Source organism: Dendrobium catenatum, unplaced genomic scaffold (assembly GCF_001605985.2).
Source record: "Dendrobium catenatum unplaced genomic scaffold, ASM160598v2 fragScaff_scaffold_176, whole genome shotgun sequence".
Taxonomy (NCBI): Eukaryota; Viridiplantae; Streptophyta; class Magnoliopsida; order Asparagales; family Orchidaceae; genus Dendrobium; species Dendrobium catenatum.
Genome location: NW_021318638.1, coordinates 52,224 through 67,024, shown reverse-complemented (window position 1 = coordinate 67,024; position 14,801 = coordinate 52,224). Strand labels below are relative to the sequence as shown.

At 34.6% G+C, this 14,801-nt stretch overlaps 1 protein-coding gene across 1 annotated transcript in view; it reads left to right on the top strand.

Moving 5' to 3' along the window:
• The window catches only part of LOC110093250 (probable inactive receptor kinase At5g10020), a 34,124-nt gene extending 19,807 nt beyond the window's left edge, over positions 1–14,317 (top strand). Inside the window, exons 2-3 of the mRNA XM_020818078.2 lie at positions 10,727–12,298; positions 13,692–14,317. Coding sequence (XP_020673737.1) covers positions 10,727–12,298; positions 13,692–14,269 — 2,150 coding nt within the window. The 3' untranslated portion in view covers positions 14,270–14,317. The remainder of the gene's footprint in view (positions 1–10,726; positions 12,299–13,691) is intronic.
• Positions 14,318–14,801: the final 484 nt, after the last annotated feature.

Below are 14,801 nucleotides of genomic sequence, written 5' to 3'. Positions count from 1 at the left end.
CAGGAAGGATTATACAACTTAAAGGGGAAGGGTTGCTTGCGAACTCAGGTAAGTCCTAGGGGATTACCTGCGAACTCAAGTATTCCCTATCATAATTTAGATGTCAAGGTTCAGAAAGATGTTAGAAAACAGTTGGCAACACAGAATTCTTCAGTAGTACTTGAAGCTCTTCATGTTCAGGAGAAAAGAAATACAACTGAATGTATTTCAGAAAATGTTATTGCAGAAGAAGTTTTGGTTGAAAGCAAGAATATGTTTTCTATTCTGCAGGCAGTTAAAGATGATGATAAGGCTGAGCATAATGAGGATAATCCTTTGGTTGACAGAGATGTAGAAGAGCTGGAGTTGGAAGAAAATTCTGTTAAAATTATTAATAACCAAAAGGATTTGGTAGAGAATTCTGTTTGTGGTGAAGTTAAGTTCAAATTGCAAAAAGAACTTAAATCTTTGAGGAATAATTCTTTGAAATCCAAAACAAGAAAGGGTGAAACTAAAAGTATTTGTGGTGGGTCTAATCCCACTTCAAAGAAGAAACGAGTTCCCTTATTTTTTGGAATTGTAGGGGGGCTAGGAAGGTGGTGGCCTCCAGGTATTTGAAAGAAATAGTTAAAGATAATGAAGCTTTGTTTGTGGGTCTAATGGTAACTAAAGTTTCTTCTATGGATCCTATGGAAGTTAAAAAATTTGTTGGTGATTTGTTAGATTCATTTATGTATCCTGCAGTTGGTTTATCTGGCGGCATTTTGATTTGTTGGAGGCATGACTTGGCAACATTTGAAGTATTGGAAGCCAATGAACAGGTAGTGGTGGGTAGACTTAATATCACAAATCATCAAACATGGATGATAGCTACGGTGTATGGAAGTAGGGATAATTGTAAAAGGAGGCTACTTTGGAGTAATCTGGAAAACCTTATTGATGACAATTTTCCATGGATTATAGGGGGAGATTTTAATTGCATAACTTCCCAAAGTGAGAAGAGAGGTGGTAAAAAATTTGTTCTTTCTCAAGGTTCACAAGACATGATCTCTTTCATAAATAGAGAAGACCTTCATGAGGTTGGATTCTTGGGTCCTAAATACACTTGGTGTAATAATAAAAATGGATGAGGTATGATCTTGGAGAGATTAGACCGATGTCTTCTTAATTGTGCTGCTCTTAATCTTCTCCAGTCGGCGGTGGTAAGACATCTAGCCAGAGTAGCATCGGACCATTGTCATATCTCTATTAATATTTTGGCTTCCAAGATTAAAAGGAGAAGGAATTGTGTGTTTGAAGACACTTAGTTATCTTATAAAGCTTCGTATGCTGTGGTTCTTGCTTCTTGGAGCAAAAATACTAGAGGTTCGGCTCCTGGTATTTTAAATACTAAGTTCAAAAGAACTTTGAGATCCTTATTCTTTTGGAGTAAGGAGAAGCATAAAAATCTGATGGAAGATAAAGAAAAGCTAAAAAGAGAAATTCTAGATTTACAAGAAGTTAATTTGGCAGGCTTATCAAAATTGAAGCTTGACTGTTTAAGATCCAAAATTGCAGAATTTAACAACACGTTGGGAAGGCTCAGCATGTGGTGGAAACAAAGGGCTAAAATTTAATGGTTGAAAGATGGAGACTCTAACTCCAAGTTCTTCCATGCATTTGCCACGACAAGGAGGAATTCTAACAGGATTAATTGTGTGAAGAATGATGATGGTATCATTTGTGAAGATGAGCAGAGCATTGAAGATGTGTTTATAAAATTTTACAGTTGCAAATGGAAAGCAAGGAAGTGCAAATTAGATGGGTGGCCAGAACCATCTAATAAACTGGATGAGGATGATTGCAAAATGCTTTGTAAAGAATTTTCTTTTAAAGAGCCGAACGATATTATTAATAACTTGGGATCCAATATATCATCAGGTATTGATGGCATCACTTATTCTTTTATTAAATCTTATTGGCAAATCATTAAGCATGATGTTTGGGCTGCTATTAATGATTTTTTTTACTTCGGGATCTCTTTGTCCTGGTTGGAAAGAAACTAATGTGGTTTTAATTCCCAAAGTAGAGAAACCCATGACTCCTGCTAACTATCGACCCATTAGCTTGTGTAATGCTATCTATAAAATTGTGGCCAAGATGATTTTAAACAGGATGAGTTTCTTATTTCCTAAAATCATCTCTGAAGAACAGAATGCTTTTATTAAGGGTCGGTCGATGTCTGATCAAATTTTACTTCAAATTGCATTAAAATAAGAATAAAAAACAACCTTAAAACAAGCTACTGAAGAAAAACCTAAAGAATCACATTCCTCCTTCAAACGTAACAAGAATGAAGGAGGAATTTCTTCAAGTTAATATCCTCCCAAACAAAAGAACTCTTTAAGGCCAAATTAGCACAAACATCCGCTAATTTGTTACAATCTCTTTTAGCAAAAGAAAACAATACTTGGTTGAAATCAAGAAGGAAAGCCAAATTATCATCAATGCACTTACTAACCTTCCAAGTCCTCATAGCCGATTGTAGAAGATTTATAATATTGGAGTTATCACCTTCAATGATAATTCCTTGAGCTTCAAATATCCACTCCCGAATGATATTTTTCAAATAGAGAACCACCATCAATTCAATTTGTGCTATGTCCCAATGCATAAGATTAGCTCTAAAAGGTATAAGAAATCTTCCTTTATCATCTCTAGCCACACCTCCAAAACCAGCCACATTATTGCTTAAAATAGAAGCACCTACACTTATTTTTATCCACCCGGGTGGAGGAGGATAGCAAGAGCAAGACAGCTTTCGTTGGTTAGTATCCCAGTTGTCCGGAGCAGAATTAATAAAATTACTTACTGTGGCTGTAAAAACAGCATTTGCCGCCAAAGAATTGAGCGAGTCTTCAATGCCATCTTGAATCAATTTACATCTGCTTTTCCACACAAGCCAAGTAGTAGTGCAATACATATTAGCAATGAAAGAATTCTTTCCAACAAGCTTCTTTAAACCTTCCAAACATTCATGAAGATTGGCAAAATAAGGAACTTTGAATCCCCAGCTATTGAGAATAGAAATCACATATCGTAGCTTACCACATTTCCCTGCAATATGACATTCGTTCTCAATTTCTCCACAACCTCTCGGGCAACCTGAGAAAATACTCAATCTCCTTCTAAATAGAAAATCATTAGAAGGAATGGCATCATTACAAAGCCTCCACCAAAATAGCTCAACATTCGGTCTCAGTTTTAACTTTTTCATCCAATTCAAGATGGCAATTCCTCCATAATGATCTGTCAATGCTTGAAAAGCCAATGCAGCAATTGATTTTCCTTAAAATTTTGATTTAAGCTCCATAAGATCATACCTCCTATCAGCATCAATGGGAATTTGAGTTAGAAGGTCTACCAACTGCTCCCCAAATATCAACTGTAGTTGATCAATATTCCACTTTCCTTCCGAAATAAAAGAGTTGAGTTTGAACTCAATTGATTCCAAACAGTTAACAAAAGTCGGCCACTTTGCTACACATTTGTCTAAAATCCAACTATCAAACATCCAATTAATCGAATTGCCATTATAAACATTCCATCTAACAATGTTTCTAAGATAATAAGCTCCCATGGTGATGATCTTCCACGTCGGTGAGCAATCTTTTTTCATTGGTGTCGTCTAAACATCTTCTCCATACTTAGCTCTCAGGATTTGGTTCAGCAAAGCTGCAGGCTTCATACAGAAATTCCAGGCCAATTTGGCCCGTAAAGGACCAACTTTTGACACAGCTGAGAATAAGCCTCTACCGCCTTCTTCCTTAGTCTTGCAAAGACTATCCCATGAAGCATAATGTAGACCTGTATTCCCATATTTCTTCTTCCACAAATAGCTTCTACACATTTTATCAAAATCTTTAAGAATACTCAAAGGAACAAGAGAAATTGAAGATAAGAACATTGGTAGCGAGAGGAATGCCGATTTGATGAGAACCAACTTTCCTTCCAAAGAGATGAACTTTTGTCCCCAAGTGTTTAATCTGTTAGCTGCAACTTCCATAAGCTTAGAGAAATCCGAAGATACCAATCTCCTCAAGGTCATCTTCACACCAAGGTAATTCAACTCCTTAACCGTCTTAAATTTAAGAAGGCTAGAGATTCTCTTCTTAATTCTATGGTTAGTATGTTTCCCAAAAAGAATCATGGATTTTGAATTGTTAACCTTCCGGCCCGACCATAAACAATAGTTATTTATGATAGTTTTCAATTCCTTAATAACTTTAGTCTTGGCTTCCAAGAAGATTAAAATATCATCCGCATAAAGCAAATGGGACACTTTAGGAGCCTTGGGAGAAATAGAGATACTCACATCCCCTTTTCTACCATTTAATGCATCTGATAGGACTTGGGAGCATAAAATAAATGGCATCCTTGCCTAAACCCACACTTCCCTTCAATCCAATCAGTTTTCCTTCCATTGATCAAGATGCAATATTTAGGATCTAAGATGCATTGCAAAATAAGCTCCTTAAATTTGCTAGGAAAGTTAAAGTGAGAGAGCACTTGCCTCAAAGCTTGCCAACCCATACTATCATATTTAGGATCAAATTTTACTTGCTCAAGAATTGTTTAACAAGTTTAGACATTCTAAAGCTAAGAAAGGCTTGATGGCTATCAAAGTTGATATGGAACAGGCCTATGACAACATGTGTTGGTCTACATTGGAAAAAGTGATGGATTGGTTTGGGTTTCCTAAGTTTTTTTCTAAACTAATTTTGGAATGCGTTGTTAATCCAAAATTTTCAATTTTGATTAATGGTGAAAGTTCTAAGTGGATAGAGGCTGATTGTGGATTTAGACAAGGGTGCCCTTTGTCACTTTTCCTTTTTATCTTGTGTTCTAAATTATTGACAGAAGAATTTAGACATTTAAGAAAGAGGATTGGTGTTAAAATTAATTCAAATGTTCCTATGATCTCTCACTTAATGTATGCTGATGACATTATGATATTTTCTAAAGCTAATAAGAAATGTTTGAAGAAAGTTGACAACGTCTTGAAGAACTATTGTAGTTGGATAGGTGAAAAGATTAACTTTCTTAAATAGGCTGTTCTTTTTAGTAAAAATATGAAAAAAAGGGATTGCAGATCCCTTCTCAAGGTTATTAATATGAAGATGGTGAAAGAAATGGATTATTTGGCAGTTAAAATTGCTCTTAGAAGATTGGTCAAATCAGATTTCAACAAAATTATTGTGAAATCAGCGGCTAAGATGAACCTTTGGGGTATAAATTTCATTTCTCTTGCTGGTAAAATTACCTTGATCAATGCTTCAGTTCTCTCTTTGCCTATTTATCAATCCAGCCATTCTTTGATTTCATTGGGGGTATGATATGAAGTGAAGAAAATGTTCTGGTGGAGATTATGTAAGAATGGCATTCCTACGTTTGCTTTTCTATTATATAGAAGGCTAGCTGATTGTGGAGGTTGCCCGAGAGGTTGTATGGAATTGGAAGATACAGAGCATGTGGTTTATAGATGTCATTTGATTAAAAAGGTATTAAAACTGCTTGCTGATTGGCATTTTAATATTCCAGCTTTTGATACCTTTGCAGGATATTATCAATTATTACATAAATTGGCTAAATCTAATCCTTTCCTTGGGAACCTGCTTTGTTCTGTGGTGTTCTACTGCTGGAATAGTAGAAATAAACTAGTTCATGGTGGGGTGGATGACACCGGTTATACTATTGCTTCAAGATCCATTATTCAAACTGTATCATCTTTTGATTCTTGTTTAATCCGGGAAAACTGTGATGCTAATCAGCTGTTTAAACTGTCTCAATCTTTTTAGCATCCTCCTCCGGGTTGGATAAAGGTAAATATTGATGCTTCAGTTCTTCTAATAACAAAACCGTTATTAGAGGAATTTTCAGGGACTGTAAAGGCTGTGGTTTAGCTGCTTTTGGATTTCAATGTCTTCATTGGGATTGCTCACAAATGGAGTTATTGGCTATTCTGGCATTGAGAGATTATATCCAAGATTGGATGCTTAAAGTTAAAGGTATTGTGATTGAAGGTGACAATTTTAATGTCTTCAAGATCTTTCAAAACTCCTTTAACAAACCAGTTTTTGATAAAGAATTTCTAAAATCAAAGGATTTAGATTTTGTTTGTAATTTTAAGCATTTCATCTTTTCTTTTACTAATAGAAATTGTAATAAGTTAGCTAATTTTTGTGCTAACTATGCTCATTATTCGTCATTCTATTGGGATGATTTCTCTAGGGATAAAGTTCCTCCTTTTCTAGACTTGTTGGAGGAATCTTCTTGTAAGTAATTGGTGATTAATAAAATTTGCTTATTGCATTATTCAAAAAAAAAAAAAGAAAAGAGATGTGCATCTCATCACTTATAAAATGGATATAGTATAATTTAGATTGATTATTTTTTATAAGAAAATTAGATCATTTAGATTGCAAAGATTGTAAAGTTATTCCGAGTGAAAATTTATGTACCAAACATCGATTATTAGTTTTAGACTTTAAGATAAATAAACAGGAAATAAAAAATAAAATTAAACGATATTCTAAAGATTAGATGGGGGCATTTAAAGAATATATAAAAAAAATTATAAGAGTAGATTTTAGATATGAAGATTTTTTCTTTGCATGCGGATGCTAATGTTATATGGGAAAAAATAGTTTGTACTTTTAAAATTATTACAAAAGATGTATTTGGAGTATCAAAAAGAAAATATCATAATAGTAAAAATAGTTGGTGGTGGAATCCAAATGTACAATAAAATATAAAAAATAAGAAGAATTGTTATAAAAATTGGATTAGATGTAAAAATTTTGATAATTGGGAAAGATATAAAGAGACTCGTAAGGAATCTAAGAAAGTAATTGCGATGCAAATATCTTAGCTTTTAATGATTTATATAATATATTAGATACTGAGAAGGGAGAAAGATATATGTATAAGTTAGCCAAATCAAGAGATAAGAGTAGTAAAGATTTAGTTCAAGTGAAGTGTATTAAGATTGAAGATTAAAAAGTAATTTTCTTAGAAGATGATATTCAATCAAGGTAGATGAGATATTTTGATAAACTTTTTAATGAAAAATGTGAAAATATGATTGACTTTAGTGACCTTAGCTCCCTAAATGAAAATATAAATTTCTATTTTTATCAGCATATTAATAAAATCGAAGTCAGAGAGGCTTTAAAGAAATTGAAGTGTGGAAAAGCTATTGAACCTGATGATATTCCAATAGAGGTGTGGAAATACTTAGGAAATGAAGGAATTTCTTGGCTTACTAAAGTTTTAATATTGTTTTGAAGACTAAAAAGATGCCAGATGAGTGGAGAATGAGTGTGCTAATTCCTATTTTTAAGAATATAGGTGATGCACAAGATTGTGCGAATTATAGAGGAATTAAGTTAATATGTCATACTTTAAAACTATGGGTGCAAGTTATGGAGCATAGGTTGCGGCGTGATACTAATGTTTCTCAAAATCAATTTGGATTCATGCCGTGTAGGTATACTATGGAAGCCATACATTTATTGAGAGATTTGATGGAGAAATATAGAGAGAATAAGGAGGATCTACATATGATATTTATTGATTCAGAGAAAGCATATGATAGTTCCAAGAAAAGTGCTATGGAGAGTTCTTGAAAAAAAAGGAGTTAATAATGCTTATATTCAAATCATTAATGATATGCATGCAGATGATATTACTTGTGTTCAAACATAAGATGGTTTGACCAAGTATTTTCCTATTTTGGTTGGATTACATCAAGGACAGCCTTAAGCCCATTGCTTTCGACATGGATGTTCTCACTAGACATTTGCAAGAGGATGTACCTTGTTGTATGCTTTTTGCTGATGATATTCTTCTTTTTGATAAGACTAGAGAGGGAGTTGAAGGTAAACATGAATTATGGAGGCCAACCTTAGAATCTAAATGTTTTCACTTGAGTAGATCTAAAATTGAATATATGGAGTATAATTTTAGTAGTAATGGATCTAGTGAGGGGATTGTGACTTTGAGCGATCAAGTCAGATCAAGTCATTAATAAGAGTACACATTTTAGATATATTAGATCTATTGTTCAGTGTGATGGTGAAATAGATGTAAATATTATTAGTATAATTCAAATTGGATGGTTGAAGTGGAGGAATGCATCGGACTTGTTGTGTGTAGAAAAAACCCCCTCAAACTTAAGGGAAAATTTTATAAGATGGTGGTGAGACCTGCAATGCTTTATGGTGTTGAATGTTGGTCATTAAAAAAGAGAACCATAATGCTAAGTTAAGTGTTGCAGAGATGAGGATGCTCTAGTGGATGAGTGGCTTTACCCTTAGAGATAGGATACGAAATGAGCATATACATGAAAAGTTTGCAGTAGCTCCAGTGGAAGAAAAGATTAGAGAGAGTCTCCTTAGATGGTTTGGTCACATAAAACGGTAGCCTCCTGATGACCCAATTAGGAAAATAGAGGTATTAGATTTGACTTATGTTAAGAAAGGTTAGAGATAGACCTAAAAAGAATTGGATAGAAAATATTAGAAATGATCTTTCTTTATTAAATTTAAACGAGAATTTGACTTTTAACATGACACAATGGAAAAAAAGGATTCATGTAGCCGACCCCACGTAGTGGGACAAAAGCTTGATGTTGTTGTTGTGATGGTATGCAATGACCGAACGATACGATTGACACAAAGATGGATTTCATGATGCATATTGAGATTGATTGATATGGTATTTTTGAAATAGTAAAAATGCAGATTCAGAGTTTTATGTGTAGTTCCTCTTGCAGATGGTGCTGGGTGGTCTGTGAGAGAGTGTATAGAGCATATCAAGCATAAGCCTTTTTAAAATGTAGAATTAACATGCCGGAATAGTTACGTTCTTACTTTTGTCATCCATTTTTTGTAGATATGCTGGAATCTGGTTCTCAATTTTCTTATGTTTAATACTCAACTTTCAATCATGAAGTTCTGTAGGTCAGTCTGGCTAAAACAGGTTTGCTGAAATGCTAATGGTGGAAGATTTTGAAATTAGTTTTACAAATTTCCAATTCCATGGTGATATGGGTACGGATTGTGGGTGAAATAGATGGACAGATTAAAGTGTGGATAGATCGACCACAAATATGCAAAATGATTGGCAAGAAAAAAGAGGTAGGCTAATGATATATTAGATTTAAGTAATGCAGAAGGATTTGTGTATAATAGGTTTCTTGATAGGAAACACTTGGATTTCCAAGTGTTTCTCACCAAAACCAAGTAGATCCAATGTAAAATTGCTGTCCACAGCAGAAAAACAGCCAAAAACAGTAGGAAAGCAGGAAAAACTGCAGAAAAATCCGAGAAAAGACTTGTATTTTACTAGTAGTTGCAAAGAAATAGCAAAGATACAATTGATCCTCAATTCGAGAGGAGGATCGATCTCTCCCAAATCTCTAGACCCCGCTAGAGCCCAAAGAAATCCTAGTTCTGCGAGATCTCAAATTTCAGCCAAATTCAAGATACTCAAAACGTAGGAAAATCTACTATTTAATGCATATAATTCAAAAGGAATTTCCTAAACAATCCCTACAATCAATTTCCCTCCTAAAATCCATTCAAAAACCTTCCAAAAATCGGCCGCAAGGCGTGCGTCACGCGCTGCTTCCGCCCAGGCGGAAGCAGTCTCCGCCATTTTGCGGTTTCGTCCGTGAACCGGTCCCGCCTGGACCGGCTGGACCGGTCCAGTGGACCGGTCTAACATTTCTCCATGCACCCCAACTGAGTATTGCATGAGCTAATGACGATGTTGATGAGTAGTATATGTTGTTTCATCTTTGGCTTATAAAACAATAAAAATATACATCACTATAGGATGAGTTTCTATCCTAATAAAATGATTAGCTTTCTTGATTGAGAATGAGACGATTGAAATGTAGGTGGATAGTGTTTGAAGCTGCAAATTTTTTGCAGTAAATGATAATTAGTTTCTAACCTGTACATGTGTCTTGTGGCAAAGAGGACTGATATAATTAAGAAGAAAGGGAAAATAGAGAAAACATTAGATAAGGCTGGACATAAAATAAATTAATTTGATTTCTCACATAACATACTAGAATGCACAACCTGTGCATGAGGCGAACTGTTAAAACTTGGTCTTGGGGAAATTTGATATACTTAGCATTTACTTTGTACTGTAAAGAGTCTGTTTCATACCTGCTTCTATTTATAGCTACTTGACTTCCCATATTGAAATTGTTAACCTATGCAGACAGCTATTTCTGTACTTAGTCTTACCTTTGTATAGTAAAAGAGTTTGTTTCCTACCTACTTTTATCTGTAGCTACATGACTTCCTATGTTGAATTTGTCATCCTATGCGGTCAGTGATTTTTGTATTTGTTTCTTAAGATATGCTGATGACCACTCAAATTGTAATCAATTTGCACGGTATAATCAAAGGAAAATATGAGTATATGCTTGTAAATTAAGTAGTGCCCAATGCTCTTTGGTTTGCTTAACAAAGTTAAATACTGCCTTAACTACTATTTTTGCAGCATTTTATGGCTTGATAAGATTATTTTTAAATGTTATCTTATTTTTTTTAAATATCATCTTGCAAATCTTCCTTCTATTATCGTGACTGATTGTAACATGATCAATTTAATTGTTCAATACTTTGAATGATAACTTAGCATATTCCCTCGTTGTTAACAAGTACTTAGAAGTTGACCATTCATGCAGGAAGCATCCAAAATGTCAGTTCTACGACTATAAAGTCTTTGAACCTTTCTTCAAATTCATTAACCGGCCACTTACCTTCTAGTCTTGGGAGCTGCACGGTCTTGGATTTGAGTAAAAACATGCTATCTGGAAATCTCGTAGTAATGCAAAATTGGGATTACAAATTAGAGGTTATCAAGTTGAGTTCAAATATGCTGGCAGGCTCTCTACCTTCTGCATTAGGAAAATACCCAAAGTTATCAATCGTTGATCTTAGTCTAAACCAACTTACAGGATCTGTGCTTCCAAGCTTCTTCACATCTCTAACTTTAACAAGTTTGAATCTGTCAGGGAATCAGTTCAATGGATCAATTCCACTTCAAGCGTCACAACTGACAGAATCGATACTTATGACAAATAATCATTTACAAAGCCTTGATTTATCTAATAATTCATTATCTGGTTCATTACCTCCTGAAATCAGTACTATGACGAGTCTTAATATTTTGATTCTTGGCAAGAATTCCTTATCTGGGAAGCTTCCTATCGAAGTAAATAATCTTCATGAATTGGAGGTTCTTGATCTCTCCCTTAATCATTTTATTGGAGCTATTCCAGATATGATTCAGCTTGATCTGAAGGTTTTCAATGTTTCCTATAATGATCTTTCTGGTGAAATTCCTCAAAGCTTGCTGAAGTTTCCATTGTCGTCATTTCGTCCTGGAAACACTTTACTAGACTTCCCAAACCATCTCTATGTGGGAAAGAATAATAGTGGAGTTGTTGAAAACATTAGTCACCGCAATCGCTCGAATGTTAGTATTAGAATTGCATTAATTGTTGGTTCAATTGGAGCTGTGATGTTGATTTTTGTTATGTTCATTGCATTCCATAAGATAAGATCCAAAGAGTTTTGTGTGAAGATTGGGTTTGGAGGAGAGGCTGCTGGAAGAGATGCATTAGATATATTTGGTCACCCTAACAGATTCAGCACTTCAAAAGATGATCCATTGCCAACTTCAACGAGTTTTTCAAATGATCACTTATTAACTTCTGCATCTCGATCACTTTCTGCACAGAAGGATTTATTAATCGAAACAGTGGAATATGGCTATTCAGATCCAAGAGGCACTAATGCGGAACCGTTTCCTGGTCTTCATGAACGCAAATCTTCCCGAGGCTCTCCTCCATCTTCATCGACGCTTTTATCCGATTCACATGCATTGGAGCAGCCAGTGCTGTTGGATGTATGCACACCTGATAGGCTGGCGGGAGAGCTTTTCTTTTTGGATACCTCTTTAATATTTACAGCCGAGGAATTATCACGAGCCCCAGCGGAAGTTCTTGGTAGAAGCAGTCATGGGACATCTTACAGGGCAACCTTGGATAATGGTCATATGTTGACTGTCAAGTGGTTGCGTGTGGGTCTTGTCAAGCATAAAAAGGACTTCGCCAAAGAAGCCAAAAGAGTTGGAACCATCAGACATCCAAATATCATCTCTTGGAGGGGCTATTATTGGGGTCCTAGAGAGCAGGAAAGATTAATAATTTCAGATTACATCCATGGAGATAGTTTGGCGCTTTATCTATATGGTAAGACTTCAAATTTTATTTGATATATATATATATATAATATATATATATATATATATTCATTTAGGAGAGCAATACTTTTTGCAGGATATTTCTTACATGTTACTGTCTATTAGTTGTTGTTTTTATTTCTTTTATGTATACTTTTTCTTTTAGCATCATAAAAAATCTTTACGTTTATGGGTGAATTGGTTCTTATATTCTTTATAGATATGAGCGACAAAAGAAGAAACAATGACATTTTGTTGGTAATTTATTTCACTCTGTGCATTAGAGGTCTATTTTTCTCGTTTTCTTTATGAGGTTTTCATTATTTTTCAATGGGCATCGCAGTGTTTTCTAGACCGGGGATGTTTAATGCAACGGTGTGTTATTGTTTTGAGTTGGAAGTTTTAGAGAACTGAAATGGTTCGGAGTTGTGTGTTAATGTATGAATTTTTATCAGCATTTGAATAGAAACGACAGAATGGCATAATTTTGTTTATTTATTTGATGTCTAATGCATCACTCTCCAACAACAACAACAACAACAACATCAAGCCTTTATCCCACTACGTGGGGTCGGCTACATGAATCCTTTTTCTCCATTGTGTCCTATTAAAAGCCAAATTCTCGTTTAAATCTAATAAAGAAAGGTCATTCCTAATATTTTCTAACCAAGTCTTTTTAGGTCTACCCCTACCTTTCTTAACACAAGTCAAATCTAATACCTCTACTCTCCTAACTGGGTCGTCGGAAGGCCGCCTTTTTATGTGACCAAACCATCTAAGGCGACTCTCTCTAATCTTATCTTCTACTGGAGCTACTCCAACCTTTTCACGTAATGCATCACTCTCCAAAGGAATTATTACTTAAAATTATTGTTTCTTGTGCCCATTGTTTTTTTGGGGTCAAACTAAAAAAAAAAATTAGGCTATGATATTCTGATCAAAATTTTTTTGGTTAAGTTAAACTTTCAAAGTTTTTAGTCTGTTTTAAGAAAGATGTAATATATAGATAAATAAATTTGCACCCATCTCAAAGCAGTTCTAAGTGCTTTGAGCTATATCTTGATTATTTTTTAATTAGAATATTCAAATATAAATATTTTTTTCTCAATCAAAGCAAAAGTGGATGTAAGCATCCTCCTTTTTTACTGGTTCACTTAAGTTATGGGCATAAGCGGTAACAAATAACCATTTTATGTGTTTCTTTAGGGAGTGCAGCATTAATCAATTTTTTATTTTGGGCCACTTTTGTTATGAACACGAGAAACAATAAACTCTCCTTTAAATGTTAATTTATTTGAGCAGCGTGAATTACTCATCCTTGTTTTCTACCGGAGTGTGGAGTATTACATAAAACAATATCTCACTTAGTAATCTGCATTGTCTGACATTCGATCTCTTCTCAGAGTCAACACCACGTCGATACTCCAGATTATCAGTCAACCAGAGGCTAAAAGTAGCCATTGATGTAGCTCGATGCCTGTACCATTTTCATCACGATAGAGGATTGCCACATGGTAATCTGAAGCCAACAAATATAATTTTGACTGGTCCAGATCTCACAGCAAATCTTACAGACTATGGTCTTCATCGTCTCCTAATACCCAGTGGCATCGCCGAGCAAATTTTACATCTTGGAGCACTCGGTTATCGAGCTCCAGAATTGTCCACCGACAAACCGTTACCATCTTTTAAGGGTGATGTATATTCCTTTGGGGTGGTATTGATGGAATTACTAACTCGAAAAAGTGCTGGTGATATAATTTCAGGCCAGCCTGGTGCTGTTGATCTAACCGACTGGGTCCAAATGTGCACTAGAGAAGGACGAGGAACTGATTGTTTTGATCGAGATATTGCCGGCTTAGAGGAGTCTCCAAGGGTGATGGATGAGTTGCTTGCTGTGTCCCTAAAATGTATTCTTCCTGTAAATGAGAGGCCTAACATCCAGACTATATATCAAGACCTTATTTCCATAACAATGTAAGGTTTTTTGTACATGTTATGGAATTTAATTTGACATTTTTTTTCTTTACCCCTGATTTAATGGGTTTCCTTTCTGGAAAGCGGGTTTTCAATTGATTGTGTAAAAAGATTGATCCATTGATTGATTTATTTTCGATTTCTGTGTTGAGTTGAACAGGAATTTCATTCTACAAGTCTTCATTTCAATTTCCAGATTTCTCCTCAGTTCTTGTATATGTTTCTGATAGCTGAAAAACATTACGATAAAGTTACTGTTTCCTGCAGTGTAGTCAAGTAGGATTCAATTCTTCTTGTTACTTTCTATATTTGTTTGATAGTACATAAGTAGAATGTAGAAGATCATGCATGACTTCTACATTTTTATAATATCTTTATTTTTTCCCCTCTTTGATTGGAATGAGACTTTCATTATTCAACAAATTTTTTCTGAAACTTATTCTACAATTTCTAAAACATTTGTAAGACTATTTGAAGATTTTGATGCATTTTGTTTAGCTAATATACTTATTTTTCAATTTTATGTAACATATCAT